The 15,948-nt window shown below is 39.9% G+C and overlaps 2 protein-coding genes across 4 annotated transcripts; one reads left to right on the top strand and one right to left on the bottom strand.

Moving 5' to 3' along the window:
- Positions 1-1,021: 1,021 nt before the first annotated feature.
- Positions 1,022-7,024, bottom strand: cfap96 (cilia and flagella associated protein 96). Of its 2 annotated transcripts, XM_032548276.1 has the most exons (3): positions 3,088-3,972; positions 2,825-2,988; positions 1,037-2,004 (listed from the first exon to the last, which is right to left on the bottom strand). In XM_032548276.1, the coding sequence occupies exons 1-3, from the start codon at positions 3,352-3,354 to the stop codon at positions 1,947-1,949; spliced, it is 489 nt and encodes a 162-aa protein (XP_032404167.1). In that variant the 5' UTR covers positions 3,355-3,972; the 3' UTR covers positions 1,037-1,946. The 2 variants fall into 2 exon arrangements, 1 of the variants encoding a protein (XP_032404167.1); XR_004336920.1 differs by lacking the exons at positions 2,825-2,988; positions 3,088-3,972 and adding an exon at positions 6,922-7,024 and having other exon boundaries at positions 1,022-2,004.
- A 338-nt stretch (positions 7,025-7,362) lies between these two features.
- LOC116709634 (microsomal glutathione S-transferase 2-like) lies at positions 7,363-10,492 on the top strand. 2 transcript variants are annotated; one of them, XR_004336921.1, is made up of 5 exons: positions 7,363-7,473; positions 8,829-8,928; positions 9,600-9,752; positions 9,842-10,084; positions 10,128-10,492. XR_004336921.1 is itself a non-coding variant. In XM_032548277.1 (4 exons), the coding sequence occupies exons 1-4, from the start codon at positions 7,413-7,415 to the stop codon at positions 9,948-9,950; spliced, it is 423 nt and encodes a 140-aa protein (XP_032404168.1). In that variant the 5' UTR covers positions 7,363-7,412; the 3' UTR covers positions 9,951-10,492. The 2 variants fall into 2 exon arrangements, 1 of the variants encoding a protein (XP_032404168.1); XM_032548277.1 differs by having other exon boundaries at positions 9,842-10,492.
- The last annotated feature ends 5,456 nt before the right edge of the window (positions 10,493-15,948 follow it).

Raw genomic sequence — 15,948 nt, 5'->3', positions numbered from 1 at the left:
TTTTTTGAGCCCAAGATAATTTTCAAATCGCCATCACGCCCACAAATATCGCACGATTGGTATCAAAATCGGTCCTCACATTGATACACATGTCTGCTCCGGTAAAATGTTTTCGAAATTTATCTAGACCGTACGGTTTTCTGTCACGGTGCTTCAGAGCAAAGTCATGCGACAGGATTTTCTAGGCTGTCTGAGGCTCTGTCACTAACACTTCACACCTTGGTGAGAAACTTATTTCACATAGCAACGGAACTCAAGAGGCTATTGGCTGCTGATTAGGACTACAAATACGCATCACTGTAGTTCTATATATAGTGGAATACTCAGTTGAAACAGATCAGGACTGAACTGGCCTTTAGAACTACTTTCTGCTATGGGCTGTATATAACTGATTTAACTCAGTAACTGTTACACATGGGATTAGTTTGGAACTTTAAAATGAAGCATAATAATAATTTCAAAATAAAAGCCTTGAATATTTTTAAATCAGATATTTGCTCTGTTGGGCAATATATAACTGATTTAACCCAATGACTGTTATACATGGGATTAGTTTGGCCCTTTGAAATGAAGTTTAACAAAAATTCCAAAATAAAAGCCTTGAATATTTTTACATCATGTAATTGCTCTTTTTGGCTTTATTTGACTTTTTCATCCAAAGCACTGTTACACATGGTATTAGTTTGGCCCTTTGAAATGAAGCATACTGAAAATTTCAAAATAAAAGCCTTGAATATTTTTACATCAGCTACTTGTGTTTTGAGCATTATATAACTATTTTAACCCAAGGACTATTACGCATGGAATTAGTTTGGCCCTTTGAAATGAAGTTTAACAAAACTTCCAAAATAAAAGCCTTGACAACATTTTAAATCATACTGAATGGTGCACGTCCGCCTTACTTAATGTTCTTGTGGTTCTCCGCATGCCATTGATTACGTTGCGGCGTTCTTAAGCATCGATGCCAATTTGTAGCGTGACAACGCCGGGCCCAAACCGACGGGCACGCCTTGGCAGGCCCCGGCTAAATTTCTTCCGAAATTTTCTAGTTCTGTACTGTAGTTTGAATCATGACGAAGGCAGTGGAGGTTCAAATGTCATTTAAAATATGAATACTAGTATAATATATCTGAGTTCCCAGGTAACACTAATTGGGAAAATACACCACATTACCTCTGTAGTGTTCCATAGTGCATGAATGTGTGTACAGCAGAGAAACTGACTTGCACACACACACACACACACACACAATGAAAAATCAAAGGAAGAAAGGAAAATGTGCAAATAACAGGAAAAAAAATAAAATAAATTGTCTTTATTCTTTATAACTACAATCCCAAAATCCATGTCTTATTTACATGTTTCCTTTGCACTTAAGGTCTGTGACTTTCCGAAAATGTTGGAGTGTACAAATTATTAACAAATTATAAAGTAAGACAGTAATAGATAATAGATTTAGTTGATTGTAATCATGATTTCTGATAAAAAAAAAATACATCAGCATTTGAAGAGCTAATGGAGAGAAAACCCAGTTTGTTGACAAATATAAAATAAATTTCCTCAGCATCCTTAGAATTAATGTTCCTTTAAGACATATTGAGTAAGAAATTAGGGTTGTCTGGCAACATGTAGCATGTTTGCTTGTTGAAAGCATCATATCCTAATAAAAGGAAACCCAACCTGTCTTTCAAAATAAAATACAAATTTTATGATAAGAATAAGACCGGTGATTATTAAATTCTAGTTATTATGTCTATTTTAGTTCATAATTAGTTTTGTGACAGAGATGAATATAATTCCAACTTCAAAAGAATAATAGAATAATGAGTAAGAATATTACTTGAAATACATATTACTTGAAAAATGAAATCACTCAGTATTTCTTCTTTTAGTTTTGTAAAGGTGCTAATTTATTGGAACAAAAAACAACAGCTCCAACAGTGTGTTCAGGTTTTCATCACGGCTGGGATGGTAGTGTACCTATAGTTTGCAGAGCTGATTCTTCTGAAACAAAATGAAAAACAAGGAAACAAAGTGAGGTTACACAATAAAAGTGTTGCCATCCAACAGTTCATGTCCTTCATTTATATAACTAGGATAATAATTGAGGTTAGCTAACCAGCTACATAAGATTCAAGGTGGTAAGGTAGGGTAGTCTTGAGACCTTTTCAAAAGAAGCTAATGCTAAAACTTAAATAGAAGGAAACACAGAACAGATAAAGATATGTGACCTGATTAGACCTGTATCAGTTATAAATATTAATTTTACTCTCCTAAATGATTGGAGATTTAGTTACCATATGTAGAAGCTTGTTCTGTGACCTGAAAGTCAAATCTATTGACCCTTTGCATGTGATATCATGCTCTTCAGAAAACGGCAGAGTCCAACAAAACAGTCTATTCAACTCCAGTAAAGCCTGTTAAAAAACAGATGACTGGCGGCCTAAAATTTCTTTTCTACCCCTCCAGGGGGTCTTTTGTGGGCTCTAGTGTCCCTTATATGACAGTAGGCTGACAGGAAACTGGGAAGGAGAGGGAGGAAGACATGCGGCAAATATCGTCAGGTCCGGGAGTCGAACCCGCGACGGCTGCGTCGAGGACTCAAGGCCTCCAAATATGGGTTGCGCTAACCACTACGCCACCATGGCATGCCCTAAAATTTCTTTTCTTAAGTTAATTTTGCTGTAAAAAACAAAAAGGTCATAGGGTGCTGCATGGTCGGCTGCTCAAACCGTTTGTTTCAAGGATGTATCTCTCCAGCAGAGGTAACCTAAGATGTCAGCTAAATGCCCTCCATAAGCTGAAGCAGATTTATGGAGCTAACCTGTTAACATTAACAGAGATGATGCTTTTGACTGGCGTGCTTTTGGGACCAGGAGCAGGACGAAACACTGGCTCTTGATTGGCTGGTTTGGAGCGGCGGATGACGTATGGATCAGCAGAATGTGAGGGATATACATCAAATGTTCCAGCTTTCATTCCTCCAATCTAAGACATGTGAACAAACATACTAACAAATCTATTATGCCCACAGATATCATATCTGATATCCACAGTTTCTCTTCATTGAACCAAGCAATGATTCACCCGTTTGCTGGGGGAGGAGGGCATGAAGGGAACCGTGGAGACGTTCTTTTGGGACTGGAGGGGCTTTTGAGCAGCTGGGAGAGCCTTGTGGCTGCGATACGGATTGCCTTGGAAATAATCCTGTACCTTTTGCAGAATATCAGTCTGTCCCTGATGTTTTTCCTGGAGAGAAGTGGCTTCTTTGCTGCCCTCCTTGAGACCAGGCCTTGCTCCAAGAGTCTCCGCCTCACAGTGCATGCAGATGCACTCACACCTGCCTGCTGCCATTCCTGAGCAAGCTCTGCACTGCTGGTAGCCCGATCCCGCAGCTGAAACACTTTTAAGAGACGGTCCTGGCGCTTGCTGGTCTTTCTTGGGCGCCCTGGAGCCTTTTTGGCAACAATGGAACCTCTCTTCTTGAAGTTCTTGATGATGCGATAGATTATTGACTGAGGTGCAATCTTTCTAGCTGCGATTTTCTTTCCTGTTAGGCCATTTTTGTGCAGTGCAATGATGACTGCACGTGTTTCTTTTGAGGTAACCATGGTTCACAGAAGAGAAACAATGATGCCAAGCACCAGCCTCTTTTTAAAGTGTCCAGTGGTGTCATTCTTACTTAATCATGACAGATTGATCTCCAGCCCTGTCCTCATCACCACCCACACCTGTGTTAATGGAGCAATCACTGAAACAATGTTAGCTGGTCCTTTTAAGGCAGGGCTGCAATGAAGTTGAAATGTGTTTTGGGGGATAAAGTTTATTTTCTAGGCAAATATTGACTTTGCAATTAATTGCTGTTACGCTGATCACTCTTTATAACATTCTGGAGTACATGCAAATTGCCGTTATAAAAACTGAAGCAGTAGACTTTGTAAATATTAACATTTGAATCATTCTCAAAACATTTGGCCATGACTGTATTGCTATTAGGCCTGTCGCGATAAACGATAAATCAAGTAATCATACGATAAATTAAAACTATCCACGTCATTTTAATTATCGGCACTATCGTCTCTTTCTGTTAATGACACTAAATGAAAAAAGGCTCAACTCCGGTGCTCTCCACTGACTCCTCCCTTCCTCATTTCTCCCTTTACAAGCGGATCTTGTAAAGCCGCTGGGCTTTACAAGATCTGTAAAGCCCAGCGGACACGACACGATCTTAGAGCTGCCCATTTTCGAAACCTGAGAGACAACACATTATTAGCCGACAGAAATCCTAGGTATAACGGTTCGTTCCTGCCATGTGGTGTCCAACAATGGGCACAAAATAATGGCTACAAGTTGTTGAGACGTTTACTCCAGACACGCACCATACATGCACGCACACTCAACTACGGACACAAAGATTCTGCACAAAAGCCTTTTGTTTTATACGGACACTTTCTGTAGAAAAACTTAACTTTAGCTCATCGTCTGACCACTAGGAGGACCTTAGTGACATAACACATCAGCAGACCAGGACGCGGACTTTAGGATATAAGCAATGTGTCTTCCGTGTTTGAGCAGATGCTGCATAGATTCGGGCCTTTACACTTGACATCCACATAAGCCTGTAAGGGTAAGCGTCTCTTTCTTTTTAGCGCTAAAAAGAATCAAATAAGTAAACTCTGATTGTTCTGTGTTGGCTGATTTCCTGTTCGTGTGCTCACACGTTTTGGGTCCGTCGAGTTTAAATCACAACAAAGTTCAGTGAACTAATTTTAAAACCAGGCATTAATCAATGCTTTACTACAATCTACCTGCAATGCATGTGGCTAGTGTCAGCGTAAAGTCCTGACTGAATGAAAATCATTAGAACCTATTTACGTCACCTTAACGAAGAACAGCTGAAAAGTTACCGGGTTTATCAACTGCAGTAGCAATTTCGCTCCAACTCCTCCCCTTGTCATTTCTGTATTCTTTGCACAAAATGTTGAATAAACATTAATGTTGTTTCCACATATCATCTCCGATGTCCGCTGGACTTCGGGTTGCGCCGTGTCAGCTGTTTGGGATTCCCCTCCGAAATTTCCCCTCAGAAAGCACTGAGTAGAATCCACTCTTTCTGATTGGCTGCCTGTCACATTCAACAGGCTGAGTTAAAGCTCCCGGTCGGTGAAAACCCCTGATTTAGATCGGAGCGGCAACGACGATCTACCGCAGGGTGCTCAAACTTTTCTAGACCAAGATCTACTTTTTCTCTCACCAGCCGGCTGAGATCTACCTCTCATGACAGGAAGACATAAAAATTGTAAATTAAACTTTATTGACTTATTTTATATGCGAATATACATCAGTTATAGCAGAAATAATAAAGTGATAGAAAACCTAATGCAGTATATTTCTTCCTCAGTGAGATTCTCCTACCGTTTTACACACTCTCTCTCTTTGTCGTTAAGCACGCCCGTTGCCGTGGCAACCGCCTGAGCCCCGCAAGCGGAGCAACGACGTTAAAAACATAACATTCAGTCCGTTACGATGTCAAGTTTCCAGGCTTGATATTTATTTCTCGATTATTGGTTGATTAGCTAATGTAAACTCCTGCTCTGCTGGTCAGTCGGTCTTTGAGTCGCTTTTTTTTTTGCTAATGGAACTGAAACGCACTGAATTGCGCAACACGTTGTTGAAACAATAATTACTGAGAATATAAATTTTAACAGGTTTTGTTGATTATTATTTGTTGATATAATTCTTTAATGAAGCTACAAACGTTTAGGACCTTAGTGAATATTTTGATAAACGTGTCAGAAGAGGAAGTTCTGGTCTCATCGACGTATTGAGCCCCCTGATCTACCGTAACACAACAAACACTACAGGATGATCGGTTACGAAATCGTAAGCGTCTTAAGGGGAAAAATAGGGGCAAAAAAACCTTGTAGTGTGAATTATTGCATCAGGTAGTCGATGTGCCCATTTTCTCTATTTAAATCTAATTATTACTGAAGGGCAACATAGTATACAGACTTCATAATCTGCACTCTTTTGGTTGAATGCAGTATTTATTTCCACTTTGGCTTTATGTTGTTTAGTTTTTTTTCAAGTAAATTTTTTGTTAATGGAGACTGAGAATCCATTTTATTTTTGTTTTTGGTTGTTTTGTTTATTTTGTTTATCAGTTCCAGTGTTTAGTGTTCTTTTGAAATTAAAGTGTATCTATCTTTGGCAGGAAATCGCATGCATTATTACGTCATTTCCATTACATCAGTGTAAAAAGGTCTTCAAACAATATTATCGTTTATCGCAATAATTTTTGAGACAATTAATCGTTCAGCAAAATTTGTTATCGTGACAGGCCTAATTGCTATGCAGTTTTTTGTTAATGATCTGAGAAATTTCCCTTAACATTGAGTGATTCCACAGATTTTCTGTACTTGTATATATATATATATATATTTTTTTTTTTTTTTTGTGGCGTTTTTTCTACATTCCATGTTCTGATCCTACCGCTGCTGTAGTTTTACTGGCTTACTACTCACTCAACCCCAGCAGCTGGAGCTTCTATAAACTCATAGTCAACTTTCTGTCAACTCTTAAAGAAACAAACTATCCAACCTTTCCTGACTGACTCCTGTTCAACAGACACACCAGCTGTTGAAAGCACCGGTGCGTTCAGCGGTGAGGAATCGAACATACTGCATCGTGTTAAACGTCCGCCGGCTGCGGAGCTCTGACGGCCCCCACGCCGCTTTCAGCTGCCTCTCGCGCGGATCGCTGTCACAACTCCAGCCCCTGGCGCTCCCCGCTACCGAGCGGGCCCAGAGTCAGACCGCCTCACGGAGGCTCGGGTCTGACACGTTTAGCAGTTAAAGCGGGATCAAAGCCCTCCTTCATCGCATTCCCCCCGTGAACAGCGTGCACTGCAGCGGTACAAACCTTCCACCACCTCCTCCACGCTTTCATCGTCGCTGTCCATGCCGCCGCGGGAGGAAGCCGGCTGATCACGGCACGCAACCCCAACCCTGCGCTGTCACCCGTGGGCTGCCGTGGGGCGTGGTAACACATGCCACCTATTAGACACTCTGAACCGGTTAACGGTTGACTTGTACTCGTTTAAAAAAATAAAATAAAATCTTCATTAGAGGAATCCTGACAGCGTTGCCAGAAAGGTTCCTGCAGACATATCAAACAGGTAGCAATGAGAGAAAGAAACGATATAAAACTCACACCAGGCTTCACTGAGAAAACATTCTCACATTTTTTTCTTCATAGGGCGCGAACAAAAATATGTAATTGAGAATCCAGTCCGTATTTTACAGAGGCAGGGCAGAGCTTTACTGTACGGACATGTTTGGACATACAGTGGGATGGCTTTAAGTCTTTTCCCAGGTAGTTCCTCCTAATACTTGAGTAAAGTTCAGACTGCAATGGCAACAGATTCCCCTCTTCTCCTGGCTGCGGTGACCCTTCTATCTGCCTTCCAGATGGGTAAATATTAACTGATATTAAATGAAAAATCCTTATACAAGTACTAGTGTAACCATAACACTACTTTTGCCTCAGTTTTATGTGTTTGCAGTTAGAACTGTATAGAGTTTTACCCCGTGTTCCTGGTGTCAGTGTGGACCTGTGGGGTGAATGACCCCAGTCATGACTTATTGCCAGATTATGGTTCCCACCGGCATGCTTTGGATTTTGTAATATTAATGTTAGATGCACTCTTCTTACTTCTGTGTTTTGAAAAATAAAACTGCTTTCACCACGGCTTACTATAGTTGATGCGAGGAGCGGCCAGATTGGACCATGAAGTGTAATTGGAGCTGCTCCAACTATCTCCAAATTCGACTTTGGAGGATGTTGCAGTTAATTTTTCCAACTGGGAAGTCAGAATTTCCCAGTTCTGAATACGACTGGAACGCATCATTAATCCAATTGTTTTCAAAGTGCCTGCACTCTGAATGGTCATTTAATCTGACTTTTACGTCATTGCTATGCGACATGCGTCATAATTCTGCACCAAAAGAAGCCCGATGAGGTTGGAGTCGCAAACTGTTCACACACAAGTCTGATTGCAGTTGTAGTGGTATCAGGACCACGCAAAAAAAAATTAATAAAAATAAATTAATCAGATTTCCTCTGATTATTTTACAGGTCATTGCTTTCTAAAACGGTGATTCATTCAAAACGCATTATTGACTGACCGTATAATTAGCTGATTATTTCATGGTGTTCTTTTCATCCCTGCATTTACTTCTTATGGCTCTTGTCCACCCATTTCAACTTAGTTTAAAGATTTTTCACTACCAACAGAATGCCTGTTTTTGGAACGTAAATCACAGGGTTTAATTTTTGCCAATGGGACGTTAGAAGTGGCGATAATGCACCAAAATGTTGCCAGCCAACCGCCATTGAAGAAGAAACTAAACGTAAACTAAAGACAATTTAAATGCTGCACAGTAAAGTTATTACCGGACCACCAAGGTCCTCACAGGCTGGAATGGTTCAAACTGGAGAACAATGGAGGTCGTTCAGCCGACTGGATGCCATTAACAGAAAGTGACCGCCGAACAATAGGATGGAGAGCCGGTTGTTTACTAGCATGTCTGACGCCCACATAATGATGATGATAACACCACTGTGCTTTATTGTTTTAGCCAGCCAATAATTAGGGACAAGAGGTTCCTTACTATCTCTACATTTTGTCATGATTGGCAGGATTCCAACATTTGAAAAGTAAAATTTCATAAAATTTGTAACCATGAGGCGCTCTAAATGCCTGCAAATGTTTTGCTTTTTGAATTATTAACAAAAGGTTGCTTCCTACCATCACTGTGTTCACTCAGGGTACCTGGCCCGCAGAGTTGGATGGTCTAGAATGGCTCACAAGATCCTCCCTCCTGTAGTCTCTGGTCCTCCAGAGTTTGAACGAACGTTTCGTGCGCAGTAAGTCAGCTGCCTGTACAGATTAAAATTTAATGTGCTAGCTTTGGAAAATAAGGAAGAGACTTACCAAATTACGGTGACTTTGAACAGAAAGTGCATCACTTTTAAATTCTGTTGACCTTTTTTGTGTTTTGTGAGTGTTTATGGTTGTGGGGTGTCATCATTTTCCAGAAACCTTTCCGTTTTGACTCCATGTTTGCTTAATAACCCAGTCCTCGAGTGCCACTGCCCTCCAACTCTGATTCATCCAAAAGTTGAATTTAGATGATGTTGTCCTGGAAACAGGTTTTCCAGAACAACCTCAAACTTCATCTTTGTACAGTTACCTCCTGAGCACCGGTCATGCTTAGAACCTTTTAGACAGAAACTGTTAGCTTCTGGCGTTGGCAATAATAACAACCTCAAAAGAGTGTGCAGCCATCATCTGTTTCCATCAAACTGGTCTCACATGCTGAGAAGACTGAAACGGAGAGAAGCTCTGTTTGGAGAGTGTCCAGGCTGGCTAATTGGTGCCACATTTGAGAAATTTCATAAGGATTTTAGTTGATGGATCACCTCAAAGAAGTACAATGGGGAAAACAAGTATTTGATACACCGCAGCTCTAATGTCACCTCTAATGAGCGAACCTGCAGACGTTCCTACATCATATATTGGTTTTGTGTGTTTGCAGTCAGAACTGTGTGGAGTTCTACCCCCTGTTCTTGGTGAGTCTGTGGACCTGTGGGATGTTCTTCAGCGAGGTGCTAGCTGCAGCAACAGGTTTGGTCTACATGGCGGCCAGGCAGCTCTACTTCAACGGCTACACCCAGTCCACCAAGAAAAGGTTACCCGCCCTCATCGTCTGTCCTAAGAACAAAGCATGTACAGATGTCAGGAGAGCATTGTGCTCAGTGAGCGGTGTCTGCTCTGCAGGTTACCTGGCTTTTACCTGACCCTGGCTGCACTTCTCACCCTGTCCGTTCTGGCTGTGGTCGGAATAACGCGCGGACTCCTGGACAAGTACTTTTACACCCCTATCTAAAGATTTACATCTGTTTCATGTGAAGAAGAAAAGGATTGCAAATATTGTTTTTATGCACATAGCAATCCTGTGTTCTCCAAGTGAATAATCTGTAGACAGAAGCTGTTCTGGTTCATCTGAGTAATTATCAGTAATTGTCTAAAAGTGGTTTCTGACCAGTTTTCGCTGCTGCTGGGTTCTGAATGAGGGCAGACCGGTTGCAGTTTTCTGGCCGATTGTTGATCTATAGAAAGTCTGCCATGCCGATTCTGATTTTGGCCAGTGCCAAATTATTTTTTTTGTCTGAAATGTTGCTAAATATAACAAAAAGTCGCTGAAGTGGTAACAGTGGAGTGACTATTGTTGACTGGGAATGTGCAGACATGATCTGGTGGATGGGTGCATCACTCAAACCTTTCAGATTAGTGAATAAGATTGGCTTCACATTTAAGTATCGGCCAATCACAATCCTCCAAAATTAGGTTTAATAGAGTGTAACTGACAAATTCGTATTAAAGTCAACTTTGTCAAAACCAATAAAGTTTTTTTTCCCCCTCATCCAAGTATGTCTTCTCATTTGAATTTTAATTATTGCTGTTAAAACATGATTCATATGCCTGGCAATTTTTGAATTCCTTTCATTCAGTGAAGAAGTCTCTTTAATTCTGACTGGAAATGAGACAGTCTTCTGTTAAAAGGTAATACAGTGTAAACAGATTGTAAGTTTAGAAAATAAAGTCTTTATTTAAATTTTCTTATCATGCATTAATACTAGTGGTGGGACTTTGCTAGAATTTTTTGTTGAGTTAATTGCAGGGTATGTAATTAATTGGGTTTTAAAAGAAAACTACATGTTGACAAAATAAGTAACATTTTCAATTAAAAAATCCATTTAGCAGTTTTTGAGCTCAACAACAAGAGTATTTATTGTATTTGTTCTGTTATTCAACCATCAGATTGGTGCAAAGTGCTATTATACCCATTCAGTCTGTGCTGCTGCAACACACACACAAAGATTCTTTTGTGTGTGTGTGTGTGTGTGTTCACGAAGTGAAATGTACCACCATTTCACTTCATGGTGCTGCATCGCCCTCCAGCGGCTAAGTTGTGTATAACTTGTCTAAATCAAACAGATGGTGTCAAACATCAGCTAAGCTTTGTCTCATTTTTTTTTTGGTCTTTCGATGTACACAGTATCCATCCTAACTGAAATTGTTCAGCTTATAATGCGCGTCTTTTCACTCACATTTGTATTGAATTGGAAAGAGTGATATGTGTTTATACACATACATATAAATCTATCTATATATATGTATATATATATATATATTGAATTGGAAAGAGTGATATGTGTTTATACACATACATATATATCTATATATCTATATATATATATCTATATATATAGATATAGATATATATATATCTATATCTATATATATAGATATATATATATATATATTGAATTGGAAAGAGTTATATGTATATATGTCTACATAAATATGTATAATGATGACATTAAACAACAATTAAAAGGCCTCCCATCCATCCATCCATCCATCCATCTATGCTGGCCTAAAAATATCTGAATCACAGACTGATTTTCATATTTAAGCATTTAACCAATCACATTTCAGCCACTATTTGTTGCCAGGGTCAAAGAAATCTGCCTGGAGGCCTTCACAATCAGTTCTGCTGGGCCTGAAGAATAAAATAAATGTCCATCAAACTGTTGCTTCAACCAATCAGATTTTGAGTTGGCGGAAACGTCAGCGTATTCACACGCTCTGATTGGATAGTCAAAGCGCGTACTAGTCAGAGCTAGCAAACTGCATCTGCTGCGCAAGCAAAGATATTGTTGTGTTGATTTAATAGCTGTTTTGTCAACCCACAATGGTGAAGGAGGAGAAGAAATGGATTTGGTTGGAGATTTACTGTCAAAGCCATTTTCAAGACGGACTTTTCAAGAAAAGCTGGACATTGTTAAACAAGGTCGGGTAACTCCGAAGCTAGCAAGCCTGTCACAACCGGGAAAAGGATTTGTCCGCCACTTTCAGTCTACTAACTAAAACTTATGCCAGAAATAGGACCGGGCAGGCTCGACTTTCAGCATTAGCTTCGATGGCGATAGAAAAGGACTTCTTCATGGAAGTGAAACGCACAGATAATCTGCACAACAGAGTAATTGAAATCTTGAGGAAAGAAAGGAGGATGGATTTTGTGTACAAATAATCAGGATTTTTGGTGAGTAAAATGTTGCTATATTCCTAAATAATATTGCAATTTTATCAGGTTATTTTTGATGCTTTTTTTATGTGTGTCGCAGCTGTACCTACAGTAGAAGTTTTATAGCCATAAAATAGTTATTGAGGGTTGGATTGATTCAGACGGAGCACTACTGAAGGCCTAGGTGTGAAATGCACGGCCCGCCACTGCTATCTATCTGTCTGTCTGTCTGTCTGTCTGTCTGTCGTTTTTGTAGGAAAACTGGAGCACCCAGAGAAAACCTTTTGTTTAAAGCAAGATTATTTGATTTTACTAAGAGAGCAAATTACAATGTCTGTCTGTGACTTGTGTTTTTAGAGAAACTGGAGCACCCAGAGAAAACTTATATTTGAAGTAGGATTACTTAATTTTACTAATAAAGACAATTATTTATCTCTATCTATCTATCTATCGGTCTGTCTATCGTTTTTGTAGGAAAACTGGAGCACCCAGAGAAAACCTTTTGTTAAAATGACGACCAATAACTTAAACTTACTAATACCGTGTATGCTACCTTCAAAGATAAGGCCTCATATGTCTGACGTAGCTAACAATCTTACAAAGATGTTATGTAAACAAATTTGAAGAACCATCCATCCATCCATCCATCCATCCATCCATTTTCTTCTGCTTGTCGGGTCGTGGGGGCGGAAGCCTAAGTATGGAGGCCCAGACTTCCCTCTCCTCAGCTCCAGGGGAATCCCCTCGCGTTCCTTGGCCAGCTGAGAAACAATTATTCATTTTGTATGGGAATGGATGGGAGTTTTACAAGGTTATTCTCAGTCTCTTGGCAATCCTCAGGGAGGTGCATAGAGCTAGAGTCCAGTGAGGGAAGTCTGACAGGCGTGGTACTGCTAACCTTCTGACGACTCAGTGAAGATCTGCAAGCATTGCTGGTTTTTCCCTCACAGGACTTGGAGCTGCTTCTCCCTGGTCTTGCTGCTGGCAGAGTCCCCTGAACAGGCTGTTTGCATTTCTGATTGCTGATTTTTCTACTTTCACCTCCACACACTCTGTCCAGCTCAATTAAGGACAGCATGTCTCTCCTCTCAGCCTCACGAAGTTCCTTTTTCTCCTGCTGTTTGCGTCGTATCTGGGAACCCCACGAATCAATCAAACACATGTTAGCTGCAGCTTTTTTCTCCTTCTCCAGTTTTTCAACCTTCTGCTCTGCAGCTTCCCGATGTTTAATGTCTTCCATTAACTTTTCCTCCATAGAAGTCCTTTTCATATCTTCTTTTTTCTTTATCAGTGAAAGTTGGTCGTACACAATTTTTTTACGCATTTCAAGACTTGTGTTGTTATCAGCAATGTCACAGTGACTGTCACGATCTAGAACGACCGATTGATGATGAACAGCTCTTCCTGGCTCAGTAACGTTGTTCTGTGTCTTCAGGTTCTGCTGAGCCGCCTTCTTCTGTCTACTTTCCTCACCTCGGTATCCAGGAAGAACCCCTTGCCTTTCAGCCCTGTCCATTTCCCTCTTCTTTTTCTCTTTGCGTTTATGTCTGGCAGCCAATTCATCAGCCAGAGGGTTTTGCTTTGGAGTGTTCTGTTGCTGCTGTATTTTATGTGACAATGTGGCAGTCTCATCCTCGTAAAACATGTCACAACGCTTTTCCTGTAAAAGAACATCACATTTCTTCAGTACGTCCTCTAAACTGTAATCACTAGATTTCTTTTTTTCTTTGGTACGCAGAGTCTCATTCTGTCTCAAAAATTTCCGGCATTGCTCTTTCTTCCGTCTAATCGTCTCAATTTCCTCAGTTTGATGGAGTCTATCTGACTCCATCATGGCAGCCCTGTATTGCCTTTCAATTTTAGCTCGTTTCTCCTCCTTCTGTTGTTTATATTGAATTTGAGCATCCCAGGTATCAGTCAGAGACTGTTTCATTTCATCTTTCTGCTTCCTTTCTTCTTCCTCTTGCAACTTCTGGAGTAACTGCCGATTGGCCCTCTCTGCACAACGCTTGTTCTCCAGAAGAATGTAATTGGCAGCTTCTTTCCTCTTTATTTTGTCTAGATTGTCGTAAACAATCTTTTTACAATCCTGTTGCGAAAGGACCTTTTCAGGAAGCCTCATCTCACGCTGGTGTTGAAACACAGATATAGAAGGAAAGTCTTCATTTGTCTCCCGCATAGCCATTTCTTTAGAAAAAATGTTCTCCTTTAAAGTGTCTTTCGCAAGTTCTTTTTTCTTCAGGTCCTGTATGATGGGTTTCTGTTCCTTTTTACATGACAAAGGCTTCTTAAACTGTTTGTCATGTTTGTCTTTCCCAGTAACCTCATTGCAATTAGCTGTGGACACAGCTCTTTGTCTCATTTTTCGTTCATGTTCTGCATGTTTTGTATGTATGGTCCAGTATGAAACAACGGTGTTTGAAGATTCTTCCTGCTCTCGAAGTCGCAAAGCTTGGTACAGTTCTTCATTTGGTTGTATCTTCTTTGTCCTTACCATAGGAATAATAATCTTGGGTAAACGAGGGGAGTCCATCTTCCTTTTCTGTCTCACGGTGCAAAGAGAACAATTCACTATAAATCCGCTGGGTTCTGCAGGTCTGGCTCTAGAACACAAGTGACAAACTATTTAAGAGGTTTCAGAGCTGATGTCATAGACCTATGACACAAAGCATCTGATCCTAATGACATCATCAGTTAGGTAGAAGTGTAACATTAGTTGCTATTGCTATGGTAACCAGGAAAAGCTCTGAAGTGATTCACACCTTCTAGTAAAGGAGATGTTTCAAACCATTAAAACATTTCCAAATAAATTCATTCATATTAAGACAGATGAAACTTTTCCCAACAATTTAGACTAGTTTCTGCCAATGTGGCTGTAATTTAAATAGGCTTAACAATGCAAAACACAATCACCTGGTTTCCCATTAAATCTGCTCAACAGTGTTTTCCTCATCAAAAGACATTTTTGATGAGGAAAAGTGTTGGATGAACTCAGGTTAAACTGTCTCTCATTTAGACATCTTTAGCGCTTTGTTCCTTTATCTCATTTTATTTTGTATGACACATGACTTCCAGTTTTTGATTTGATATTTTATTTTTATTTTGCTCTATATATGTTGTAGAATGGCAGCTTAACGGCAGAAAGGAACAGAAGATTAGCGGCCCTGTTGATAGAGGCACAAGGTATGTTTCTTTTGTAAATGAGGATGGTTCTAATTTTTTAATCGATTGAAATTGTGAATTTGTTGTATATAAACACTAGGGCATAGTTTTGAATTAGAGTTGATATTTTTAGAGGTGAACATTATTTTTAGTTGAAACGTTCTGGTTGTAAGAGTGTGTTTTTGTAGCTTACACTGTCCTTTTTGTGTGTGTGTGTGTGTTTGTGCATACAGCTGTTACAGTGAAACTCAGGGTTTACTTCCAATAAACAATCCTTCATTTGGGGCTGGGGGTGTTGCACACTTTTTTTTATCTTTAATCTATTAGGCGTGTGCTGCTGTTCATGCCTGTATATATGTGTGGCCCAGTGTAGACAAATGAGCCAAACACATTCAACTGAAAAACGGAAGTGGGTTTTATTCCCGACTGTCCTCAGATGGAACAGTATTAATTTTGGTTTGATTTGTATGGCAGCGCATTGCTATCACACAGGAAAAAAAATATTTTCAATGCTATCACGCTATAGCGTGATACTTATCTTAGACGTGATACGTATCTTGTTTAAACGTGATAATTGTGTGTCCAGGAATTGGAGCTATTATTTTTATAAGGAATCGGACTTACGATGGCG

This window comes from Xiphophorus hellerii, chromosome 19, assembly GCF_003331165.1.
Source record: "Xiphophorus hellerii strain 12219 chromosome 19, Xiphophorus_hellerii-4.1, whole genome shotgun sequence".
Taxonomy (NCBI): Eukaryota; Metazoa; Chordata; class Actinopteri; order Cyprinodontiformes; family Poeciliidae; genus Xiphophorus; species Xiphophorus hellerii.
Note: the sequence above shows the minus strand (reverse complement) of the source record. Positions and strands in the feature narration are given on the sequence as shown.

What these genes read in the sequence shown, in the direction of transcription:
- LOC116709634 (XM_032548277.1), top strand. Translation starts at nt 7,413, where the DNA reads ATGGCAACAGATTCCCCTCTTCTCCTGGCTGCGGTGACCCTTCTATCT. An exon ending in TCTATCTGCCTTCCAGATGG is followed by an intron (nt 7,474 to 8,828) that starts GTAAATATTAAC and finishes GTGTTCACTCAG; the next exon opens with GGTACCTGGCCCGCAGAGTT. An exon ending in ACCCAGTCCACCAAGAAAAG is followed by an intron (nt 9,753 to 9,841) that starts GTTACCCGCCCT and finishes TCTGCTCTGCAG; the next exon opens with GTTACCTGGCTTTTACCTGA.
- cfap96 (XM_032548276.1), bottom strand. Translation starts at nt 3,354, where the DNA reads ATGGCAGCAGGCAGGTGTGAGTGCATCTGCATGCACTGTGAGGCGGAG. An exon ending in CCTCCTCCCCCAGCAAACGG is followed by an intron (nt 2,989 to 3,087) that starts GTGAATCATTGC and finishes CACATGTCTTAG; the next exon opens with ATTGGAGGAATGAAAGCTGG. An exon ending in ATCTCTGTTAATGTTAACAG is followed by an intron (nt 2,005 to 2,824) that starts GTTAGCTCCATA and finishes ATTTTGTTTCAG; the next exon opens with AAGAATCAGCTCTGCAAACT.